General features: G+C 42.3%; 1 long non-coding RNA gene and 1 gene segment (V, D, J or C); one reads left to right on the plus strand and one right to left on the minus strand.

Annotated features, from left to right (window-relative positions):
* Window positions 1-22,434, minus strand: part of LOC134810586 (uncharacterized) — a 91,065-nt gene that overhangs the window by 48,895 nt on the left and 19,736 nt on the right. The window lies entirely within an intron of this gene.
* On the plus strand, window positions 14,429-15,314 carry LOC104007458 (T cell receptor beta variable 12-5-like). The segment is given in 2 exon segments: window positions 14,429-14,669; window positions 14,770-15,314. Coding segments are annotated over 2 exon segments (513 nt in total).

Consider the following 22,434-nt stretch of genomic DNA (forward strand, 5'->3'; position numbering starts at 1 on the left):
TTGTTTGAGGACATTTAATGGTAATCAGTGCCAAAAGACAATCATCAGCACACCCAGCTATGTAGCAGAGAAATGGAAAGCAAGAGAATAAATTTTATATTTTCTGTCAAATTGTTCATGAAAATTTATTTTATATATATAGCTTTGCTGTTGTCATTTAGTTGTTGTTTACTTGTTAATTTATTCAGTAGATATTCCTGGAATACCTATTATGTTAAAAATTTCCTTGGAATACAGAAAATGAGATGTAATTTTTCAAATTACACATTCTGTCTAAGACATCTAAAGTCTGGCAAGATAATATATCCCTAATTATTCACACATGCATTTACAATGTATGAAAGTCATTTCAATCAGTCAGTTTTCTGGCAAGGAATAGATGACACAATCAAAAAGGCTGAAGTGAAAACAATTTAATCGAAGGACTATGTTTAGAGGGGTAAACAGACTTAGGGACACCAAGAAGTGTTTGAGGGACCAGGGGTTTCCAGCACACTGGGAAGCCAGTACAACTAACTGTGGGGCCTATGGAAAAAGGGGTGGGAGGGAAATTCTGTGTTACTGGAGGTGCATGCAAGTAATGAGAAAAGTTTACCAAAGGGAGGAATTCAGGACCAGAGCTAGGAAGGGGAAGCCCAGATATGCTGAACTTTCTCTTCACTACCCTTCAATGTCCAGCTGGTGTCTTCCATTGGAAAGCCCAGCTGAAAGCCTGGATAGCACCGTTTGCTGACATCAGTCTTCAGGGGCACAGTCCAGGGCAGTAAGGGGCAGGGAGGTGAGAGTCGGTTGTGCGGAGCATTGGGTGTGCATGTACAACAGCCAGCACAGCAGCTACCAAGTGTATGATGTGCCATTTGCAGATGCATGTGCAAGTACACGGTGGACAGAGACCAACTTAATTCTACATCTTTTATGTGAACTTAGAGAAAATTCCCTTGTTGATTGCTAATAACAAGCAACATCGTTAATCCCATTTTCTCTGGGCCGTATACCAAGTACATTATTTCAATTAATTTCTTAAGAACTTCAAAAGGGAGAACAATTTACTCCCATATTACAGGTAAAAAACTGTTAGAGAATTTAGATTTTCTAAAGGAGGTACAGCTAACAAATATAGAACTTGGACTCACACCTAGGCCATACTGACTTTCAACCTATGCTTGAAGTTACTCCACCCTATACATTTTGGTAGAGGAAGATACCTTCAACATTGGAAATCTAAATGTCTCTTTTAGAAACAATGCATCTGACACAAACCATTTGAATAACATCTTTCACGTGGGAGGCTACATGCTAAAGAGGAAGATCCTCAGAGATGAGGAGACCTCAGTAGTTCATCTTCTGATCCCTTGGGTCAGTGACTTTGAAAACATTTGGCTAAACTGAGGCCAATCATATATGTCTTACAGGGATTTTATATATGTAAATAAAACAGAGTCTAATACATAGTATAGGCTCAATAAGTCTTAGGTCCCTATGAATTTTCTGACAAATCTCTAGTCAAGCAGTTATTTACTTTGGCAATCTGGTAACAAAGGCATACACGAATTACTTTTGTCTGATTCACCTATGATTCAGACACAAAGTCATCTAAAATGCAAATCTAGTAGTCTGATAATTCATTGGCAAAACTAATGCAAACAGTTGTGTCTTAAGAGAAAGTGAAAATGTTGTACCTTACAGCATTTCCTGCTTGATACTGAGTCTGATATGCAAGGTGTGATGCTCCCAGAAAGTTGTGAATTCAGAGCAATCCTGATGGATTCCATCTCCTGTTGCTCCAGCACAAACTCAATATTGTACCTTTATCCTGGTTTCCTCTCTCCCTATTTTATTCTCCCATCTCTCTTATTCCTAATTCCTGAGATCCTTTCCAAAATAAACTACTTTCACCAAAGTCCATGTCTCAAACTTTGCCTTCAGGGGCAGCTTAAAACTTTGACAGTGATAGAATGAGATGACCCTCTAAGACACTTCTCTTTGAAAAAGGCCATGGTTTTCTTTTAGTTACACTGCCATGCATTCATTCAGAAGTCCTATAATGATATGTGAACTATCTCTTCCAAGTTCATTTTGACTCAGTCTGAGTTTCCAACAGACTCACATGGGTCTCTGCTCAGTTAAGGCTCTGAGCTTATTTGTAACTGAATAGACTAAGTTTATGTTTCACAGCTTCAGGGTCTGCCTGGACTGAGAGAACCACTCATTTCTTTCTTCAGTCATTCAACAAAAATTTAACGAGCGTATGTGCGGAGTAGATCCAAGTTTTGCAGAACATGAGGCTTATAAAATTTTAGGGATCGCTTTGAAAAAGAGAATACAAAATGAGAATGTCTTGAAAAAATTCTGTGCAAGGCCAGGCACAGTGGCTTATGCCTGTAATCCCAGCACTTTGGGAGGCCGAGGTGGTTGGATCATTTGAAGTCAGGAGTTCGAAATCAGCCTAGCCAACATGGTGAAACCCTGTCTCTACTAAAAATACAAAAATTAGCCAGGCATGGTGGTGGGCACCTGTAATCCCAGCTACTTGGGAGACTGAGGCAGGAGAACCACTTAAGCCCAGGAAGTGGAGGTTGCAGTGAGCAGAGATCACGCCATTGTACTCCAGCCTGGGTGACAGAGTGAGACTCTATCTCAAATTAAAATAAATAAATAAATTCTGTGCAAGTGAGAAGGCCTGAAGTTATTCTTCATTGACATCATGGCAAATCCACTTCTAGCTAGTTACCGTGTGTAGGCACCATGTAAGTGCTTGAGAAACATCAGCACAGAAAACAGGCAAAGCTGCAAAATAAGGTGTATGTTTTCAACAAAAGAAAATTTGTAAATCAATAATGATCAAGTAATACAAATGTAAATACAAGGAAAATATTCCTGGTAGATGTTTATCTCCCCAAAGAAGTCAGAGTATTGTTGAGAATTCTATTGGTGGATCACACCTTATTTATTGATGGATCACACCTTATTTTGATAACAATTCTCAGAGCTCTTGGATTCCATGTGCCCTACTCTAAAGAATCTGAGCCCTGAGATGGAAAGCTCTCCTTTCCTGTCCTGACTCAACCATGGGCAATGATCTCTTTTTCCGTGTGCCTTTTGGTCTCCCAGGACCAGGGGAGTTCTGGGCATAGATGGGAAAGCTCTTCCTGGGCTTGCCAGGCCCCAGCCACAGCCTCCCCATCGGGGTGTTCATGGGTCCCCTCCCTGTCTCCACTTCAGATTCCGTATCCATTCTCACTGGAGCATGAGTGTAGGAATTACCCACCCAGGTTACATCAAGATGTGCAGTCACAAAAAGGGATCCTCACACTGAGATGTGTCCTGTATCTGAAATAACAGTAGTACCACTATTGACTAGATGTAAATTTTGCACCACAGCACATTTATGGTTCAACCAATATCCTCCCATTTGTGTTTATAAGACCTTCTGAATGGACACAGGGCATTTCCCTATGACCCTAAAGGCACCAGACTAGTGTACTTCTGGGCAAATATCTCATATACATCCCTAATGAGCTTCCTCTTATTTTTACACAAAAGAAAAAAAGGAGGGTGGGTTTTCCCCACATAGTCCATCAACTCACAAGCCAATCTCCTGCAGAAATACCCTCACAGATAGACCAAGAAATGCTGTTGTACCAGCTACGTAGGTATGCCCTAGCCTGGTCAGGTTGGCACCTAAAATTAACCATCACAAAACTCATGAGAACACAGAGGTCTGAGTTCTGATGATGAGACTCCTATTAGGTGATGGAGACTCAGGTGGCCTCCCCTAAAACAAAGGGAGAAGTCATATCTGTATTAGTCATACATATGTGTATATGTACATACATGTATGTATTCTGTTGGTTCTGTTTCTCTCTGAGGACAAGGTGGCCTAGATCCTTCCCTTTCTGGGTAAAGGGTGGAAGCAGTGTGGATCATTACTTAGTGTGTTCTGATAGCCATGTGTCACTATGTACTTGTTCTTTGTGTCTTCACATCTCTTCCTGTTGCATTTTAAAGCATTTTCATAGTATGTGGTGTTGCCTAGCAGAGCATTCTCATAGCAAAAAAATTTATGTATGTATACATATGCATATATATATTCTATTGGTTCTGTTTCTCTGGAGAAATGGTATATATATATATTCTCTCTATATATATAGTATATATATATACTCTCTCTATATATAGTATATATATATACTCTATATATATAGTATATATATACTCTCTCTATATATAGTATATATATACTCTCTCTATATATATAGTGTATATATATACTCTCTCTATATATATATACTCTCCTATATATTCTCTATATATATTCTATATATATATTCTATATATATATACTATATATATATATAGGAAGAGAGAGAGAGAGAAAGAAAGAAGAGAAGAGAAGAGAAGAGAAGAGAAGGGAAGAGAAGAGAAGAGAAGGGAAGAGATTAGGGAAATTGGCTCACGTGATTATGAAGGCTGAAAAGTCCCCCAGTATGCCAGCCATCTGCAACTGGAGATGAAGCAAAGCCAGTAGCATGACTCAGTCCAAGTTTGAAGGCCTCAGACCAGAGAAGCCAATGTTGTGTCTCTCAGTCTGAGACCAAAAGCCTGACAACCCAGGGGATTGCTAGTGCAAGTCCCGGAATCCAAAGGTAGGAGAATCTAGAATTCTGATATCCAAGGGCAGTAGAAGACACATGTCTCATCTCTGAGAGAGAATGCAAATTCACCCTTTCTGTGCCTTTTTGTTTTATCCAGGCCCCCAGCTGACTGGATATTGCCCATACACATTGAGAGTAGATCTTTCCCACACAGTTCATCAATTTACAAGCCAATCTCCTCCAGAAATACCCTCACAGACATACCAAGAAGTGTTGCTGTACCAGCCATCCAGGTATGCCTTAATCTAGTCAGATTAACACCTAAAATTAACCATCACACTACCAGCGGGAACACACAGAGGTCTGAGCTCTGATGATGAGGCTCCTGTGAGGTGAACTAATGTGACAGAGCATAAAACAATATACAAATAGTATTGATCCTGACCTTAAGACTTTTTGAAACCTTCCCAGATGTCAGGTGGCTCTTTTAACAGAGGCCATCACTGTAGGCTGACATTCAGTTATCCAGAGTTTGAGAAAAGACAAAATCTAGTAAAAGGTACTTAGAGGCAAATTTGAGGAGATGAGTTATAACGGACACCAGACTGCCACGAGAATGTCCCTTGGACTACATAAATATTAGAAACAATTAAAACAGCATATAAATGAGGAATTGTATCCTAATGGGAATAAAATATGCAGAGAGGAATGCATTTTCTTTCTAATAACCTGCAAAGAGCATATGCACTTATGTCTTTAAAAATAGTCTACAAATTATTCCCATTCTGAGCTGTTAAATTGTATATATGTCCTATAAAATATTGTTGTATATACCATAAATTACTTATATGTATGTATTTGATTTATTTTTTTGGAGAATGGAAGGGGTGTGGCAGGTTAAATTTCCAGCTCAACTATTTGTCAGGGGCACTGATGTCATCGAGTCACTGAGAACCTAAGTTCTATTTCCCCAGGCAGGGCTGGGAGAGATGAGATCCTGGCCTGGACCTGAAATGGGCACAAGGTTCTTCTTCTATGTGGCCCTTTGTCTCCTGTGGACAGGTGAGGGCTGGTCACAGGTGGGCTTCCTTCCCTAGAATTCCCAAGGCCTCAATACAAGTCTTTTTCTTGGGATTGCAACATCAGGGTCTGTTGTTTTCTATTACAGGACACATGGATGCTGGAATCACCCAGAGCCCAAGACACAAGGTCACAGAGACAGGAACACCAGTGACTCTGAGATGTCACCAGACTGAGAACCACCGCTATATGTACTGGTATCGACAAGACCCGGGGCATGGGCTGAGGCTGATCCATTACTCATATGATGTTAAAGATACTGACAAAGGAGAAGTCTCAGATGGCTATAGTGTCTCTAGATCAAAGACAGAGGATTTCCTCCTCACTCTGGAGTCCACTACCAGCTCCCAGACATCTGTGTACTTCTGTGCCATCAGTGAGTCCACAGTGCTGCATGGCTGCCTCCTCTCTGCACGTAAACAGCAGTTAGAAAGACTGAGGTTGCTCTGTGTCTATCCCCACCCTGGGAAGTCCAGGCCTCCATAGAAGTCAGAGGGCCCTGGCCAGCCTGGAAGCCATAGAGCAGGGGCCTTATGACCCTCAGTGCTGACGTCCATTCCTACCCCAGTCTCAGACCAACTGGAGGTCACCCCAACACACTTAGCTTGCCAAGTCTCTCTTCTGCAGCTCTCTTTTGCTGCTTGCAGAAAGGAAAAGGCATCATTAGTTGAGGTTAGTGACGATTCTCTTAACCCCAAAGCCTGGACTCCTTCTCTCCCCTGTGGGCTTCAGTGACTTCTTCATCTGCCCCTTTCCCCATGCTCCACTATCCTTCCACTCATAGTCACGAACCTTCACTCCTGACCTCTGTTCCTGGCTACCTTTCTTCTATGGGGCAATAGCCTCATGGGGCCCTCTATCATTTGCCCTTCACCTACATCTCCATCATCATTTTGCACAAGTCTCCCCTGGCTCTCTCTGCTCCAGCCATGCTCCTTTATGTTCAGTTATTTCCTCATATGTGTTATGCTGTTTCCCACCCTGGGGACGTGTGTTTTTACAGATTATTTCTTCTACACTGAACATATGTTCCTCCCTCTTATTCCTAAGTCTCTACTTCATTTCTTACATGAAAGTATATTTCAGGTACATTTACTCTTAACTATAAACAGAAAAACTTAAATTTCACTAAAAGAAATTAAGGAAAATATTTTTATCCTTTGAGTGAAGACTTTTTTCGTGGAAACACAAAAGAACACATGCCATAAAAAATAATACTGGATGGGCATGGTGGCTCACACCTTTAATTCCAGCACTTTGGGAGGCCTAGGCGGGTGGATCACTTGAGCCCAGGAGTTCAAGACCAGCCTGGGCAAAACGGCAAAACCTCGTCTCTACTAAAAACACACAAATTAGCCGGGGGTGGTGGCGTATGCCTGTAATCTCAGCTACTCTGGAAGCTGAGGCACGAGAATCACTTGAACTTCGGAGGCGGAGGGTGCAGTGAGCCGAGATGGCACCACTGCACTTCAGCCTGGGTGACAGAGCAAAACTCCGTCTCAAAAAATAAAACAACAACAACAACAACAAACTGACATTAGTTGTATTAATCATGTATCAAAACACATGATAAAAAATGAGAAGTCAAGCCACAGCCTGGAAAAGGCATAAGGAATGCGTGCAAATGAGGAAGAATCAGCATGACACCATTTATGTTCACAAAAGTCCCTTGGCTCCCCTACAGTTCCAGGCTTCACATGCAGTTAAAGTGCTGGGAACATATGAAGAGGTTCTGAATAACTGGATGTGTACAGAACTGATGTGGGCAATCCCAAGTCTGGCCCTTAGAAATAACTTGTGGCAGCCACGCGCGGTGGCTCATGCCTGTAATCCCAGTACTTTGGGAGGCTGAGATGGGTGGATCACAAGGTCAGGAGATTGAGACTATCCTGGCCAACATGGTAAAATCCCGTCTCTGCTAAAAATACAAAAATTAGCTGGATGTGGTGGTGTGTGCCTGTAGTCCCAGCTACTCGGGAGGCTGAGGCAGGAGAATGGCATGAACCCAGGAAGCGAAGCTTGCAGTGAGCTGAGATCGTGCCACTGCACTCCAGCCTGGGTGACAGAGCAAGACTCCATCTCAAAAAATAAATAAATAAATAAATAAATAATAAAAAGAAATGAGATCATGTCCTTTGCAGGGAAATGGATAGAGTTGGAAGCCATTATCCTCAGCAAACTAATGGGAACAGAAACCCAAACACATGGACACATCACAGGGAACAAGACACACTAGGGCCTGTCAGAAGAGGGTTAGTGGGAGGGAGAGCATGAGGCAAGAAAAGCTAACGAATACTGGCTTAATACCTGGGTGATGGGATGATCTGTGCAGCAAACCACCATAGCACATGTTTACCTATGTAACAAACCTGCACTTCCTGCACAGGTACCCTAGGACTTAAAATAAAAGTCGAAGAGCTCCCTCTCCCTCTCCCTCCCCCTCCCCCTCCCCCGCCTCTGCCTCTCTGTCTCCCCTTTCCATGGTCTCCCTCTGATGCGGAGCTGAGGCTGGACTGTACTGCCGCCATCTCGGCTCACTGCAACCTCCCTGCCTGATTCTCCTGCCTCAGCCTGCCGAGTGCCTGGGATTGCAGGCGCGCGCCACCACGCCTGACTGGTTTTTGTATTTTTTGGTGGAGACGGGGTTTCGCTGTGTTGGCTGGGCTGGTCTCCAGCTCCTGACCGTGAGTGATCTGCCCGCCTCGGCCTCCCAAGGTGCCGGGATTGCAGACGGAGTCTCGCTCACTCAGTGCTCAATCTTGCCCAGGCTGGAGTGCAGTGGCATGATCTCGGCTCGCTACAACCTCCACCTCCCAGCCGCGTGCCTTGGCCTCCCAAAGTGCCGAGATTGCAGCCTCTGCCCGGCCGCCACCCCGTCTGGGAAGTGAGGAGCGTCTCTGCCCCCTGCCCATCCTCTGAGATGTGGGGAGCGCCTCTGCCCTGCCGCCCCGTCTGGGATGTGGGGAGCGCCTCTGCCGGGCCGCGACCCCGTCTGGGAACTGAGGAGTGTCTATGCCCGACTGCCACCCCGTCTGGGAGGTGAGGAGCGTCTCTGCCCGGCCGGCCGCCGCGTCTGAGAAGTGAGGAGCCCCTCTGCCCGGCAGCCACCCCATCTGGGAAGTGAGGAGCGTCTCCGCCCGGCAGCCTTCCCGTCCGGGAGGTGGGGGGCAGCCCCGCCCGGCCAGCCGCCCCGTCCAGGAGGTGGGGGGCGCCTCTGCCCGGCTGCCCCATCTGGGAAGTGAGGAGCCCCTCTGCCCGGCCGCCACCCCGTCTGGGAGGTGTAACCCAACAGCTCATTGAGAACGGGCCATGATGAAGATGGCGGTTTTGTCGAATAGAAAAGGGGGAAATGTGGGGAAAAGAAAGAGATCAGATTGTTACTGTGTCTGTGTGGAAAGAAGTAGACATGGGAGACTCCATTTTGTTCTGTACTAAGAAAAATTCTTCTGCCTTGGGATGCTGTTAATCTATAACCTTACCCTCAAACCCCTGCTCTCTGAAACATATGCTGTGTCCACTAAGGGTTAAATGGATTAAGGGCGGTGCAAGATGTGCTTTGTTAAACAGATGCTTGAAGGCAGCATGCTCGTTAAGAGTCATCACCACTCCCGGCCGGGCTTGGTGGCTCACGCCTGTAATCCTAGCACTTTGGGAGGCCAAGACGGGCGGATCACGAGGTCAGGAGATCGAGACCATCTTGGCTAACACGGTGAAACCCCGTTTCTACTAAAAATACAAAAAATTAGCCGGGCGTGTTGGCGGGCGCCTGTAGTCCCAGCTACTTGGGAGGCTGAGGCAGGAGAATGGCATGAACCTGGGAGGCGGAGCTTGCAGTGAGCCGAGATCGCGCCACTGCACTCCAACCTGGGAGACACAGCGAGACTCCGTCTCAAAAAAAAAAAAAAAAAAAGAGTCATCACCACTCCCTAATCTCAAGTACCCAGGGACACAAACACTGCGGAAGGCCGCAGGGTCCTCTGCCTAGGAAAACCAGAGACCCTTGTTCACATGTTTATCTGCTGACCTTCCCTCCACTATTGTCCTATGACCCTGCTAAATCCCCCTCTCTGAGAAACACCCAAGAATGATCAATAAATACTATAAAAAAAATAAAAAATAAAAAAAATTAAGTTGAATCAAAGAAAAAAAAAAGTCGAAGAAAAAAAAGATAACCATTCGAATTGCCTCATCTGGTGGATTGTTATGGGAGAATGTATATTTCCAAGACTCTTGAAATTAAAGAGAGTGAGCTATCATAAACAGTGAGCTCCTAGACAGAAATAATTTAGAGTATGTGATAGTAAGCACACCTGTCAAGGCTCTCTCCTTTGAAGAAAATGTAATGAGGAGGACTCTGAAAGAAATTAGAGCATGTACGCACAAAGATTCAAAATCAATCAACATTATTATTACAAAAGCTGAGAGTAGAATTAAAAGAATGCCTGTGCTTGGAATACTTGTCACAGAGAATTTTAATTTGCTAAGAAAATGGATGAGACACTACAGTATTTTGAAGTGATACTTCCTTCTGATCATCAGAACAGGAGCAAAGGAAGAATATTTAAAATTGAAAGCTCTTATATAATTCTTACTGTGTTTTGGGCATTTCAAGTGGGTTCATTTTCCAAGTAGAAAATATTCAGCATCTACTTAGAATGCCTTATTTTATGGAAGAGTAAACTGAAGCAGAGAGAAGATACATAATTTTCTTCATGTCACATGGCTAGTAAATGGAGGAAAGAGGGATTCAAACACAAGAATTTGGGGACTGGATTCCTTTTAACCATATATAAACTATTATAACCAAAATTAAAAATATAGGTTCATTAAAATGGAAGAGGAAAAAGACTTCCTTAGGAATAGTTCTAACTTCTTAGAAGACATATTTCTCGTATGAAAGGAAGAGGAGGTTCTCGGCCGGGTGTGGTGGCTCACACCTGTAATCTCAGCACTCTGGGAATTTGAGGCAGGCAGATCACTTGAGCTCAGGAGTTTGAGACAAGCCTCGGCAACATAGTGAGATTCCATCACTACTAAAAATTAAAAAAAAGTATCTGGGGATTGGTGGTGCATGCCTGTGGTCCCAGCTCCTCGGGAGGCTGAGGTGGGAAAATCACTTGAGCCTAGGGAGTAGGAGTTGCAGTGAGCCAAGAGCATGCTACTGTATTCCAGCCTAGGTGACAGAGTGAGACCTCACCCCCAATTAAAAAAAAAAGAAAGAAAAGAAAAGAAAGAAAGAAGAGGCTCTCATATCCAGGAAAGATCAATTTTAGAGGGAAGAGGAAATGCACTCAGGGTCAACTGCTCTCAAGGAGTTATTAGAAGAGATTTATTTTGGTTGTTACTAAGGCAGGCAGGATAACTGGATGTAAAGAATCTTCATGGAGGAAAAACAAAGATGCAGGATCTCAGAGGGGAGACTAGATAAACTTTTCAGAGGAAGACAGGATTTGGGGATTTGTTAAGGAATGACTTAAAATCAACACTATATAAAGGGTTATATGCAATTTGGACATTCTTGAGAAGAGATGCCCTGAGACATCAATTGAAGACTCTCAAATTATTTGATGTTCAGCTCTAGCCTGTGCTTGAAAGGAGCCTGCCTAATTATTTTTAAAATTATGATTCTTAGGAAAGTGTAAGAAAGATGGAATATATTAAAGGAAAAGCAGGCAAACAAAAAATGAGAATACCTTTTAGATACAATTGCTCAACCAAGGAAATTAAAGATATTCAATATTTATCTTAATAGTGCTTGCTTTAGAGGATCCAGACATTGTTCATTGCACATCTCTCAATAGAGAAGATCACAGAGATCAAATCTAGAATATTTTGAAAAGACTAGTGACAAGTACAAACATAAAATTTAAGAAGGAATTTAATTCTAGTGAATATTGCTAATACTACATGTGCTTGAGAAAGAACAGGACAAATTTACAAAGCCTTTCAAACTTCTAGAAATTCAGCTTAAGCTAGGCCAGGCCCAGTGGCTCACGCTTGTAATCCCAGCACTTTGGGAGGCCGAGGCGGGTGGATTACCTGAGGTCAGGAGTTAGAGACCAGCCTGGCTAACATAGTGAAACCTCGTCTCTACGAAAAATACAGAAATTAGCTGGGCATGGTGGCACAAGCCTGTAATCCCAGCTACATGGGAGGCTGAGGCAGGGGAATCACTTGAACCCAGGAGGTGGAAGTTGCATTGAGCCGAGACCACGCCACTGCACTCCAGCCTAGGCAACAAAAGCAAAATTCCATCTCAAAAAGAAAAAAAAAAAAATTAGTGAGCCAACTCTTTATTCAGTAGGGGATCCTGTCCACTAAGGAAAAGGTAATGGAAGGGCATATTCGATTCAGGAGAATGCTAGGTAGCCCAACAAGCTGCAAAGCTCAGCCCCTTCTTTACCAGAATCAAAGCTCACATTTCCACTTCAGTTGATCTGACATGAGTATTTTTCTCTCAGGTGTTTTGAATCTTAGGTCAGAAAGAGTGGTTACCCCTGCGCATGACCACTGTGCCAATGTAACACAGCATATATTACTTTGGGTCTTGACAAAGGGCTCATTTTTAGTGACTGAGTCCTTCTGGCCACCTTCAGTGCCTTCAGTGCCACAACCACTCACTGACACTTTAGAGTTGCTAAGAGGACTGTCAGGCCGTGGGAAACTAAGAAGCAGCTCAGGCTTGGTACCTGAATCATGAGTCCTACCTGTTGAGCACTGAGAAAGCACTGGAAAGAGAAGGGAGGACCCAAAAACTTCTAAACCTGTGCGAATGGGCTAAGACCAATAGTGAGGTTGGGATTTTAGGCAAGTTTGGGATGGTTGTCAGACAAAGAAGCCACTGATATACCACTAGTAGAATGCAGTTCAAATTACAATAAAAAGTTATAGGGGTTTTTTTGGGTCAGAAAGAGAAGAAGTAAAAGAGCACACATGATTCCTATCTCCTTTTATCCTCCAAACTAACTCTCACTAACCCACAGAAATGTTTTCATAGGTGGCACAGAGGTAGGCTGCAACAATTGTGGCCAATATTGTGGTAGAGAAGGACCCTGCCCTGTAATGCTCAACATACTTATGTTACGTGAGAGTGGGACAGGGTCATCTCTGTGACAGTATAGTCACAGAAGCCTCTTCCTGCTCAAATAAGTGGCCTTCATTAAAAGAAACACATAAGAATCTTGTTTCATAAGCTAATGCCAATCACTGAGACAGCAACGGTTTCAGGAACATGAGGGAAGCTGTTGGAATGGGCTTTCCTTTAAACCTAGCCTGGTTCCATTATGCTGATGTGGTGGGGGCTTTAAGTCAGGGCCTGAGAAGGACAGCCTAACTGTGGTATAAGTCAGAGGGCTCCTCATTCCTCATAAGCTGACAAATACATTAATATCATCAGAAAAATTACCAGGGCCTATGGTGTCCCAAATTCTGATTTCATTTTCCATTGAAGATCAGAGCACAGAGGAAGGAGATACCTCACTCATGTGCTCTTCTTGTTATATGCTCACAGTTTCTTTGTTTCATGACTCTGTACCCTGGAAGAGGTTAGACCTGGATATGCTAAAAAAAATTTTTTTAATCCCTATCCTAGAATATTGTGGCCTTGAATCAAAGTGTTTTCTATGTTTGTGTTTTCATCTTCCTTCCTAAGCCCTATATCTAGGTTTTGCCTTCTCCATCCACAAATCTCAGGATGCTATGGAGTCTGAAGACACCTGATTGCAGAAAGCACAAGACCCCGCACCAGCACACACACATACACAAACAAATACAGGACCAGAAAGGAGTGGTTACTGCTGATTCTCTAACATTACAAAAATATCACAGTTGTAACTTCTCACCCTGCCAGTCATATGTTTCTCCGTCACTTGACATACTCCCCTCTTTGGGGTGTTGGAGGAAAAATCTCTGTGCCAACAGCACAGACATGGAACTAGTGTGTCACATCCACTCTATGAACAGAATTCTTACTACTATTTATACCCTAAAAAGCAGGCCATTTTCTAGAGTTTCACCCCCTCACCAGAAAGAATTTATTTGTGAGTATTGGTTGACTTACTATAACAAGAGACTCAAGTGTTAATCATTAAAGGAACCTGTTAGTGCTTTCTTAGAAGTAAGAGGAAGATCACATTTAACTGGAGAGTGCCTTATTGTGGTTTTCAAGGAAGGTCAAAGCTCTTACTTATCACTGCTCAATCTTCACCCATGCCCAAATAATTAACATAATTTTGAACCTTACCCTGGAGAAGCGAAATGGGACCTTGTCCTCCAGAAATGCAGAAGACACTGTGCTGTGGGCTGGGGGAGTCACGGAGCACGAGAGTATCCATCTCCAGCCCTCACTGGAAATAAAATCTGCACAGTTCTATCTCTTTCCAGGGCAGCCACCTTGTTCTCTGCATGAGGAGCATGGAGGTCCAGATGCTTCCAGGAGGGATCTGGGGCAAAGCTCTAACTAAGCAACACATTATTTTGATTTTGTGTGTCTGGGATATAAGGATGGCCAGTAAGGGGAACAATAAAGTTCTTGAGATTTCACAAGTAATTTATTGATGTCCAGAATTTGAGGTGCTGATGGTACACCTAAGTGGCAATATGCACCAGGCAGATCAATATGTGACGCATCAGAGAAAGCAGAATGGGTGATGTGATGTGCAATGCCGCGGAAGCACTGCAGATAGGAGAGGTGACAGCTAATGGGGATGTTTGGAGTCTTTGAGTGAACCAAACACATCCCAGAGTAATTGTAATTTATTTCAGTCAATCTTCTGTAGAGACTTAGCATTCACCTTTGGAGGAAGGTCCTTTGAGCAGGGACAGAGATGGTGATGTCACTGACAGTCCCCCTTTTACTCTGGGTGAGAGGTCTAGAATCCTCAGCTCCTGTATTCGTGCCCACAAGGGCCTCATCTAGGTGAAGGCTCCACCTGTCCCACCCTGCCATGGCCACCAGGCTCCTCTGCTGTGTGGTTCTTTGTCTCCTGGGAGAAGGTGAGTCCCCACAAATAAAGCACCTGCATTTTTGGATATTGCCAGTTATGATTCCAATTATGTTTCTTATTCTGTCCCCAAATTCTATCTCTTTTCACAGAGCTTATAGATGCTGGAGTCACCCAGACACCAAGGCACAAGGTGACAGAGATGGGACAAGAAGTAACTATGAGATGTCAGCCAATTTTAGGCCACAATACTGTTTTCTGGTACAGACAGACCATGATGCAAGGACTGGAGTTGCTGGCTTACTTCCGCAACCGGGCTCCTCTAGATGATTCAGGGATGCCGAAGGATCGATTCTCAGCAGAGATGCTTGATGCAACTTTAGCCACTCTGAAGATCCAGCCCTCAGAACCCAGGGACTCAGCTGTGTATTTTTGTGCTAGTGGTTTGGTCACAGCGCTGCAGAATCACCTGCTCCCTGTGCAGAAACCCTGGTGCTTCCTCTTCTCCTCCAGTACCCAGCAGCTCTCAGCAGCCTTTCTTGCTCCTCCCCTAGCACAGGAAGTACATAGGTTTCGTGTTCCACATGTCCCTAGGCAAGGCAAGAACAGGTCATAAGGACACATCATGTTAGGAAACTTTTGGTAGGAAGTCAGTGGGTGTGATGGTTCCTGGGATTCCACACATACTTCTCACAAGGGTGCCTGAGTCCAAGTTTGAGGGCGAGTGTCACAGACTGGAGCTTTCAAGTGACTGAGTGAGCTTAAAACTGTGCAGCCATTGCACATGGATGCTTATCTCCTTTGCTGCTTTCCGTTATGGCTTCTTTGCCATTTCTTTTCTCTTCTACCTTAAAACTTTCAACATCTTTGATGACTTCCAACATCAATATTGGCTTCCCAGTTTTTTCACTTGCTCACTTCAAATGATCATTTCCTTCACCTTGTGTCAGATATTCATTTCCACTTTCTTTTTCTAGATTCCAATGACAAATTATTTGAATTACCCCCAAATAGTTTCCTCAAGCATCCCATTGTCTCATGCGGGCTTCTCTTTTCATCTCTGGTACTAGTTCTGCAGCAATTCTTCAACCCCATCAGGACCACTAATTGACTTCTCCTGCAAATATTGCACTATATATCATCTCCTCATGTACTATATTCCTTATCCGACTTAGACTATGTGTTCTAAGGTGATTGTGAAATTTTGCATATGTCTTCAGCTCTTTTCTTTTTCTGTTTCTTACCTGGAAAATAAAATGGAGTCTACTCTGTGCCCCTTTCAATGACACAGAGAACATAAAATGTCCCTTACCCTTGTCAAGCAGTATTATAATGATAGAGTGTGTCTTGAGGTCTGTAAGTCCCTCTATGCATATAAAATTATATACTTTTCTTCTATTAAAAGAATTTGTTACCTTTTAATGAGTTCATCAGTTTCATCTTTCAATTATAGTTATACTTTTGACAATTATAGAAGCACTAAAAAAAGTTATGCACCCAGAATGTATGATTCTATCACTTTTATGTGTGTGTGCACTTCACTTCATACGTACAAAAAAAGTTAAAAGAATGCTGAATAGGCATATTTATCCATTCTCTTGTAGGAATGATAAAGATGAACTTCCAAGGGGAAAATATTTTCAAAATAATCCATGGCACATAAAATTATTTAAGAAAAAAATAAATCAATAAATATCCCTGTTAAGTTTATATATAGTTTTATATGCTTGGGTAAGGAAGAAAAAAAGTTGTGATATATTTTGCTGGTTATTTGGAGAGAGAAAATATAGAAAGACCAGAAAGAACATGATTAGCTTTGTCTTTGTTTAAAATTTTTGCTTTTTAAATTTGATACACTATTTACCATCAAAATTTAAAACAACACCACTGCTATAAAACAATATACAGACAAACTAAAAAGAAAAAGGAATTTACTATGTAAAAAAAAAAAAAAGCAAGAGCTTATAGGCAGAGTATTAAGGGGAATTTAAAATTATAAAGACCTGTAAGTTTTCAGAGCAGTATAGGCCTCACAGCTGGAGCTGGGATTTTAATGTCCATATGAAAGAGATGACAGAAAACAGCCAGAATTACATTGCTTGCCTTAATCCTGGAGCTTCAAAATGCTCCCAGGCTTTATAAAGTAAAAGTATTACACCTCAAAGACCCAGAAACATAATTGGAAACTGGATGTTTGGTCAGGCCTTTGGGTGATAGATAAAAAGGAAAAGTTAGGAGAGAAAAATTGAATCTTCAGACTGTGTCTCACATGTGTTTGGAATGAAATATACTCTGCATGGAATGTACACCATATACCCAAAAACTGACAAAAAGGTCCATAACCATTAAAACTCTTGGAGACCCTGGCATTAAGAGATTCAATACGGTTCTGGAGTAAACTTCTGCTTCCAACCAAGATAGATTAACGGGAATTAGATTTAACTTCTTGCTTGAAACAGCTAACACCCCAACCCCCACCCTGTCCCCCTGCACACACACATTCACACAACATTTGGAATAACGGTTGTCAAGACATTGGAAGTAGGCAACAGAAGACAGTGATCTCTGAGAGATGGAAACAACCAAGCTGAGAACTATGACTGTCTTAATACCTGGAGGGAGTTTCCAGGCCCTGGGCCAGAAAGAGGAATCCAAGCAGAGCTGGGTGATCTCACTGAGCTGAGTCAGAGTTGTAAATACAAGATCAAAGCAGCTAGATTTCACATGACAGGGCATTGAAAAGGCGATTGCTGCACAGAGAGAATCCTGGAGACCTTCCTAGGGTCTCCCTTAACCCTTCAGCTGTGCTGTAAGCAGTACATGTGTGAGGAAACTCCCTAAGGTTGGAGAAAGAGCCACTCAACAAGATTAGAGGAAACAATGCCTGGAGCTCACAAAGGGCTGACAGTAATATATACATATATTACTCTCATATATATATGTATATGTATATTTTTGCAGTGAGAATGGGAAACTTAATAATTCATGGGTCAATCAGTAGAGGTTTCAGATGACTTATGCCTCAGTATAAAAGCAAAATAAGCCCTTCACTAAATAAGCCACATTTGGCTCCTGGCCTATGTGGGTGAGACTTCAAAATATCAAACTGTTTCCGAGTAACTTAAGTCTCAGAGCAAAACTAAAGAATATTTCTAACGTACAAGAATACCTGTTTGGAGATATCAGTATGAATTTATTGTTTTTAAATGTATAGATACAATGGTAAGGAAATGAATACATACCTGTGTGAATAATGGGTTGGTTCTAGGACCCTGAGGTAAAAAATACAAGAATGTTGTAACGAGGTGTGCAAAAAAAAAAAAAAAAGGATGGGACATATCTCAAAAGGACAGAGGAATCATTCTGAAAGAGCTTCCCCAATGACTAAGGCTGGAACAATTTGTAAAAGAAAATTCACAAGTTCACACTGAGAATGAAATGATTAAATAAATAAATAAATAATAAAAAATGTGAGAAAGGACAATCTCTTACTGAAGAATTCCAAATTGCATATGTAGAAGAAACAGAGGGAAATAGAAAAGTCACTGTGACAACACCACTGTGAGTAATTGCCGCACATAAAACCCAATAGTGAGTGCTAAAATTAGTGGGTGTAACTAATTTTAATTACGAATTAATAACTAATAACTTTAATAACTAATTAAGAAGAAATGGGTCATTTGTACAGTCACAAAGTGTCATCCCCAAAATATTAATTAATATGGTGGTTTTAACATATGCCCACACATTCTTTTATACTCATCCCTCTAGATTCCCCTCTCCTGGATTCAGTGGCCTGCCTCTAATGAATAGACACGGGAAATAGAAAAATGGTAACCGAGTGACCAAAGTTAATAAACATGACCCATAATAAGTCTTGTTAACCTCATGTGCATTCTCTTATGATGCAATGTTGTGATGTTATCATGTGACTACATATCTGTAATATTCCTCCCCCAAATCTATAATTCCTGTCTAATAATGAGAAAGCATCAGACAAATCCAAATTGAAAGAGATTCTACAAAACACCTGACCAGTAATCTTCAAATGTCAATATCATTAAAAACAAGGAAAGAGGCTGTCACAAATTGAAGAACACTAAGAAGATATGACACTTAAATTCAGAATGGGATCCTGGATTAGGTGCTAGGGCAGGAAAAGGTCATTATTAGAAAAACTGGGGAAATCTGAGTACAGTCTTTAGCTTAGTTGTGCCAATGTCAAATTCTTAGTTTGTGTGATGTTAGCACTAGTGGGTGTTGGATGAAGGATATAAAGTCACTTGGTAGTATTGTTATAGCTACAGGACATCAATTCTCCAGCTTTGGGTCACCTGAGTCCCTATCAAGCCAACTTGTGAAGCTGCCGTAAGTTGTCCTTACTCCCCAGTCTTGGAGCTCTCAGTTAGACCTAGAATCAACCTCTTCTTCCTCTTGACCTCTGCTTCACTGCATCCTAAACGTGGTGAGGTGGAGGGGTGGTGAGGGAGGCTGAGCAGAAGCCCATCATTCAGAAGCCCATCACTAGAGCTTCTCTGATGGTTCTCTGAGACAGGGGCTCCCTCTGTAGTCTCCTTTGTGCACAATCCCAAGCATGCTGGGCCACACAGACTCCACCAAAGCTAGTTTTGTGAGGAGGCAAATATTGAGGCTCCATTGTGAAGAGAAGGTCCATGTCAGATTTAAGTACAAAAGATTAAAGTTGATGCATTACTATTGCAGGAAAATGATACCTGTGAGAATTTCCAAAAGCCAGATTTTGTATTGTGTGGCTGGCTGAGTAATACCCCTCCCCACAAAGACATTCACATCCTAATCCCTGGGATCTGCCTGTGTTACCTTAGATGGTGAGAGTAGACTTTACAGATGTGATGAAGTTAAGGATCTGGAGATAAGGAGATTATTTTGGATTAGCCTGGTGGCCCTCAATGCAATTACATGTGTCCTTATAAGAGATAGCCAGGGGGAGATCAGACACAAATGGAGAAGAGAAGGCAATGTGACCACAGGAGAAGAGATTAGAGTGAGGTGACCACAAGCCAAGGAGTGAGGCAGCCACTAGAAACAGAGGCAAGGAACGAATCCTCTCCTATAGCCTCCAGGGGGAATATGGTCCTGATGACACCTGGATTTTGGTCCATTGATACTGATTTTGGACTTTTCCAGAACTGTGAGAATAAATCTCTGTCATCGTAAACCAGCAACTTTGTGGTAATTTTTATAGCAGCCACTCAAAATTAACACACTCCAATATGTCCAGTTAACCTGAGACTAGGCCAAGAAACTCATGTTCTCATAATATTTTCTGCAAACCTTGCTGTCATGTTTTTATCTGACACCCATCTCAAACTATAATGAAAGAAAATAATTTTGAGACTTCAATGTCCCCCTGTCTGGGGTGTGCCTTCCATAGTTCGTTGGAAAAGTCTAGTCTCCTTTCAAGATTTTATTCCAGCAGTACCTCCTCTTGAAAGAGTTTTAGGCATTGTTTTATGTTCTCAGTGCACATACTAAAAAGAAAAAGACAAAGACTCATGTCTACTTGATGTTTACATTTTTGCGGGGAAGGAGAGACAGAGATAAACAAATAAGTAAGGCATATAGTGTGTTAGCAGGTGATACCTGCAATGCAGAAAAGAAAAGGCAGACTAGGGTGAGGGAGACCAGGACTGTCAGAGTAAGGAGCGTTGAAATGACAATACATTGTTCAGAGTAGGGCCCAATGAGGAAGTGACCTTTGAGCAATGATTTCAAGGAGATGAAGGAAAGAGACATGTAGGTATCTGGGGGAAAAGAATTCCAGGCAGAGGGAGGAGCCAGTACAAATGCCCTAAAAAAATATTTTAGGACCAATGAGGAGGCCCATATGACTGAAAAATTAAGGAAGGGAGTGGTAGACTTTACTTCCAAGAGGTAATGGGGCAGGATGGATCATTTAAGACCTTGATGGCCTTAAGTGCTTTGTTGTTTTGTTTTCTTATTCCAAATAAAACTGGGAGCTAGTAGATGATTTGGAGATGAGTGACATGATCTAGCATGTTCTAGAGGGCTGAGTTTGAGAGCTAGTTCAGAAGTAGGTGAAAGCAGGGAGATCAGTTAGGAATCTATTGCAGTAATCCAGGAAAAAGATGATGGTGGCTTTGTCCTGAGGGTTAGCAAAGGTGATGAAAAAATGAATGGATTCTGAGTGTATTTTCATGATAGAGCCAGTTGAATTTGCTAATGGATTGGCTATAGGGTGGGATAGAAAAAGAGGATTTGGGAACCACTCTAAGGTTTTCAGCTGGAAGGCTGTTGGTGGAGTAAAGTTGAAGATAATCTTTCATGTTTTGAGCATGCTGTTTGAGAGTGGTGGGGGAAAAAGTTGATTGGAGTGCATTAGAGAGATAATGGGAAAAGAGAATTTGGAGGTAAGTATTGATCATTAGCAATAGCAACAATAGCTACCGTAGATTAAAATGCCCCACAGTCTATGGGGATGTGATACATGAGGGAAGACAGGGCCAGATGGGATGAGGTAGGATCCAGACATCAGACTCAGGAGCTATGAGTGGTATATATAAGGTTAACACCTAGTCAAATGCATAAACAGGTTGATTTTAATTGATGTCAGTTTTTCTCCATTGCCCCCTCTAGAGGCAATCTTCTTCAGAGAACCCTGGCTAGGTCTTCTATGTTTCATGTCCCTAGAGGGAGCTCCTGAGACTGTGGACATTGGCTAATATGCTGATGTCACTGGAGGCCACATCTTACAGGGCCAAGAGACAGATTTGCTTTCCTTTTTCTCATCCTTGTAAGCTCCTTCATCTGGAAACGTGATTTACCTGGGTCCTGCCATGGTTTCCAGGCTTCTCAGTTTAGTGTCCCTTTGTCTCCTGGGAGCAAGTGAGTCTTCAGGTACTTAAATATCTGTGCTGTACCCTATCCCAGTCTATTCATGTCATGTATTCTGTTTTTGTCTCTTCCCACAGAGCACATAGAAGCTGGAGTTACTCAGTTCCCCAGCCACAGCGTAATAGAGAAGGGCCAGACTGTGACTCTGAGATGTGACCCAGTTTCTGGACATGATAATCTTTATTGGTATCGGCGTGTTATGGGAAACGAAATAAAATTTCTGTTACATTTTGTGAAAGAGTCTAAACAGGATGAGTCCGGTATGCCCAACAATCGATTCTTAGCTGAAAGGACTGGAGGGACGTATTCTACTCTGAAGGTGCAGCCTGCAGAACTGGAGGATTCTGGAGTTTATTTCTGTGCCAGCAGCCAAGACACAGTGCTTCACAGTCGTGCCCTTGCTGTGCAAAACCATAGCCTTCTCCTCTCAACTCACAGCTGCCCAAAAGGAAGGCTTTCCCTGTGCCTCCTCCTCCAAGGGAGGGGAGATAAAGAACCAGAATTAACTCATGAAATACAAGAGTATTCCAAGAAGATTTGGGTGAAAATACTTGTGGTTTGGGGGATCTCTGAAGTTTTTTAAACAGAACTCAAACTATGTGTTTCTCATATTTATTTTTATTTTTTAAAGTGTATGTTGCCCTGGTTATAAAGCAGACTTCTTGCCTATCTTGCTGCTCTGAAAGGTTTGTGACTCTGACTGTGAGGCCACATCTTTATATCCCTTCTTATAGTAAGAGAAACAAGTCTTTCTGATGAAAATTAAAATAGTGAATAAAAATGCATTTACTACTGGCTTTTAGGATGCTCAATGATGATGCTAGCAATGGTGGTAGTGGTGACGTTGGTAATGGTGGTGATGAGTTTAGGTTGCTTTTGTCTAGCATTTATAAATTTCCAAACACTTTAAAACAATCTCATTT

This window comes from Pan troglodytes, chromosome 6, assembly GCF_028858775.2.
Source record: "Pan troglodytes isolate AG18354 chromosome 6, NHGRI_mPanTro3-v2.0_pri, whole genome shotgun sequence".
Taxonomy (NCBI): Eukaryota; Metazoa; Chordata; class Mammalia; order Primates; family Hominidae; genus Pan; species Pan troglodytes.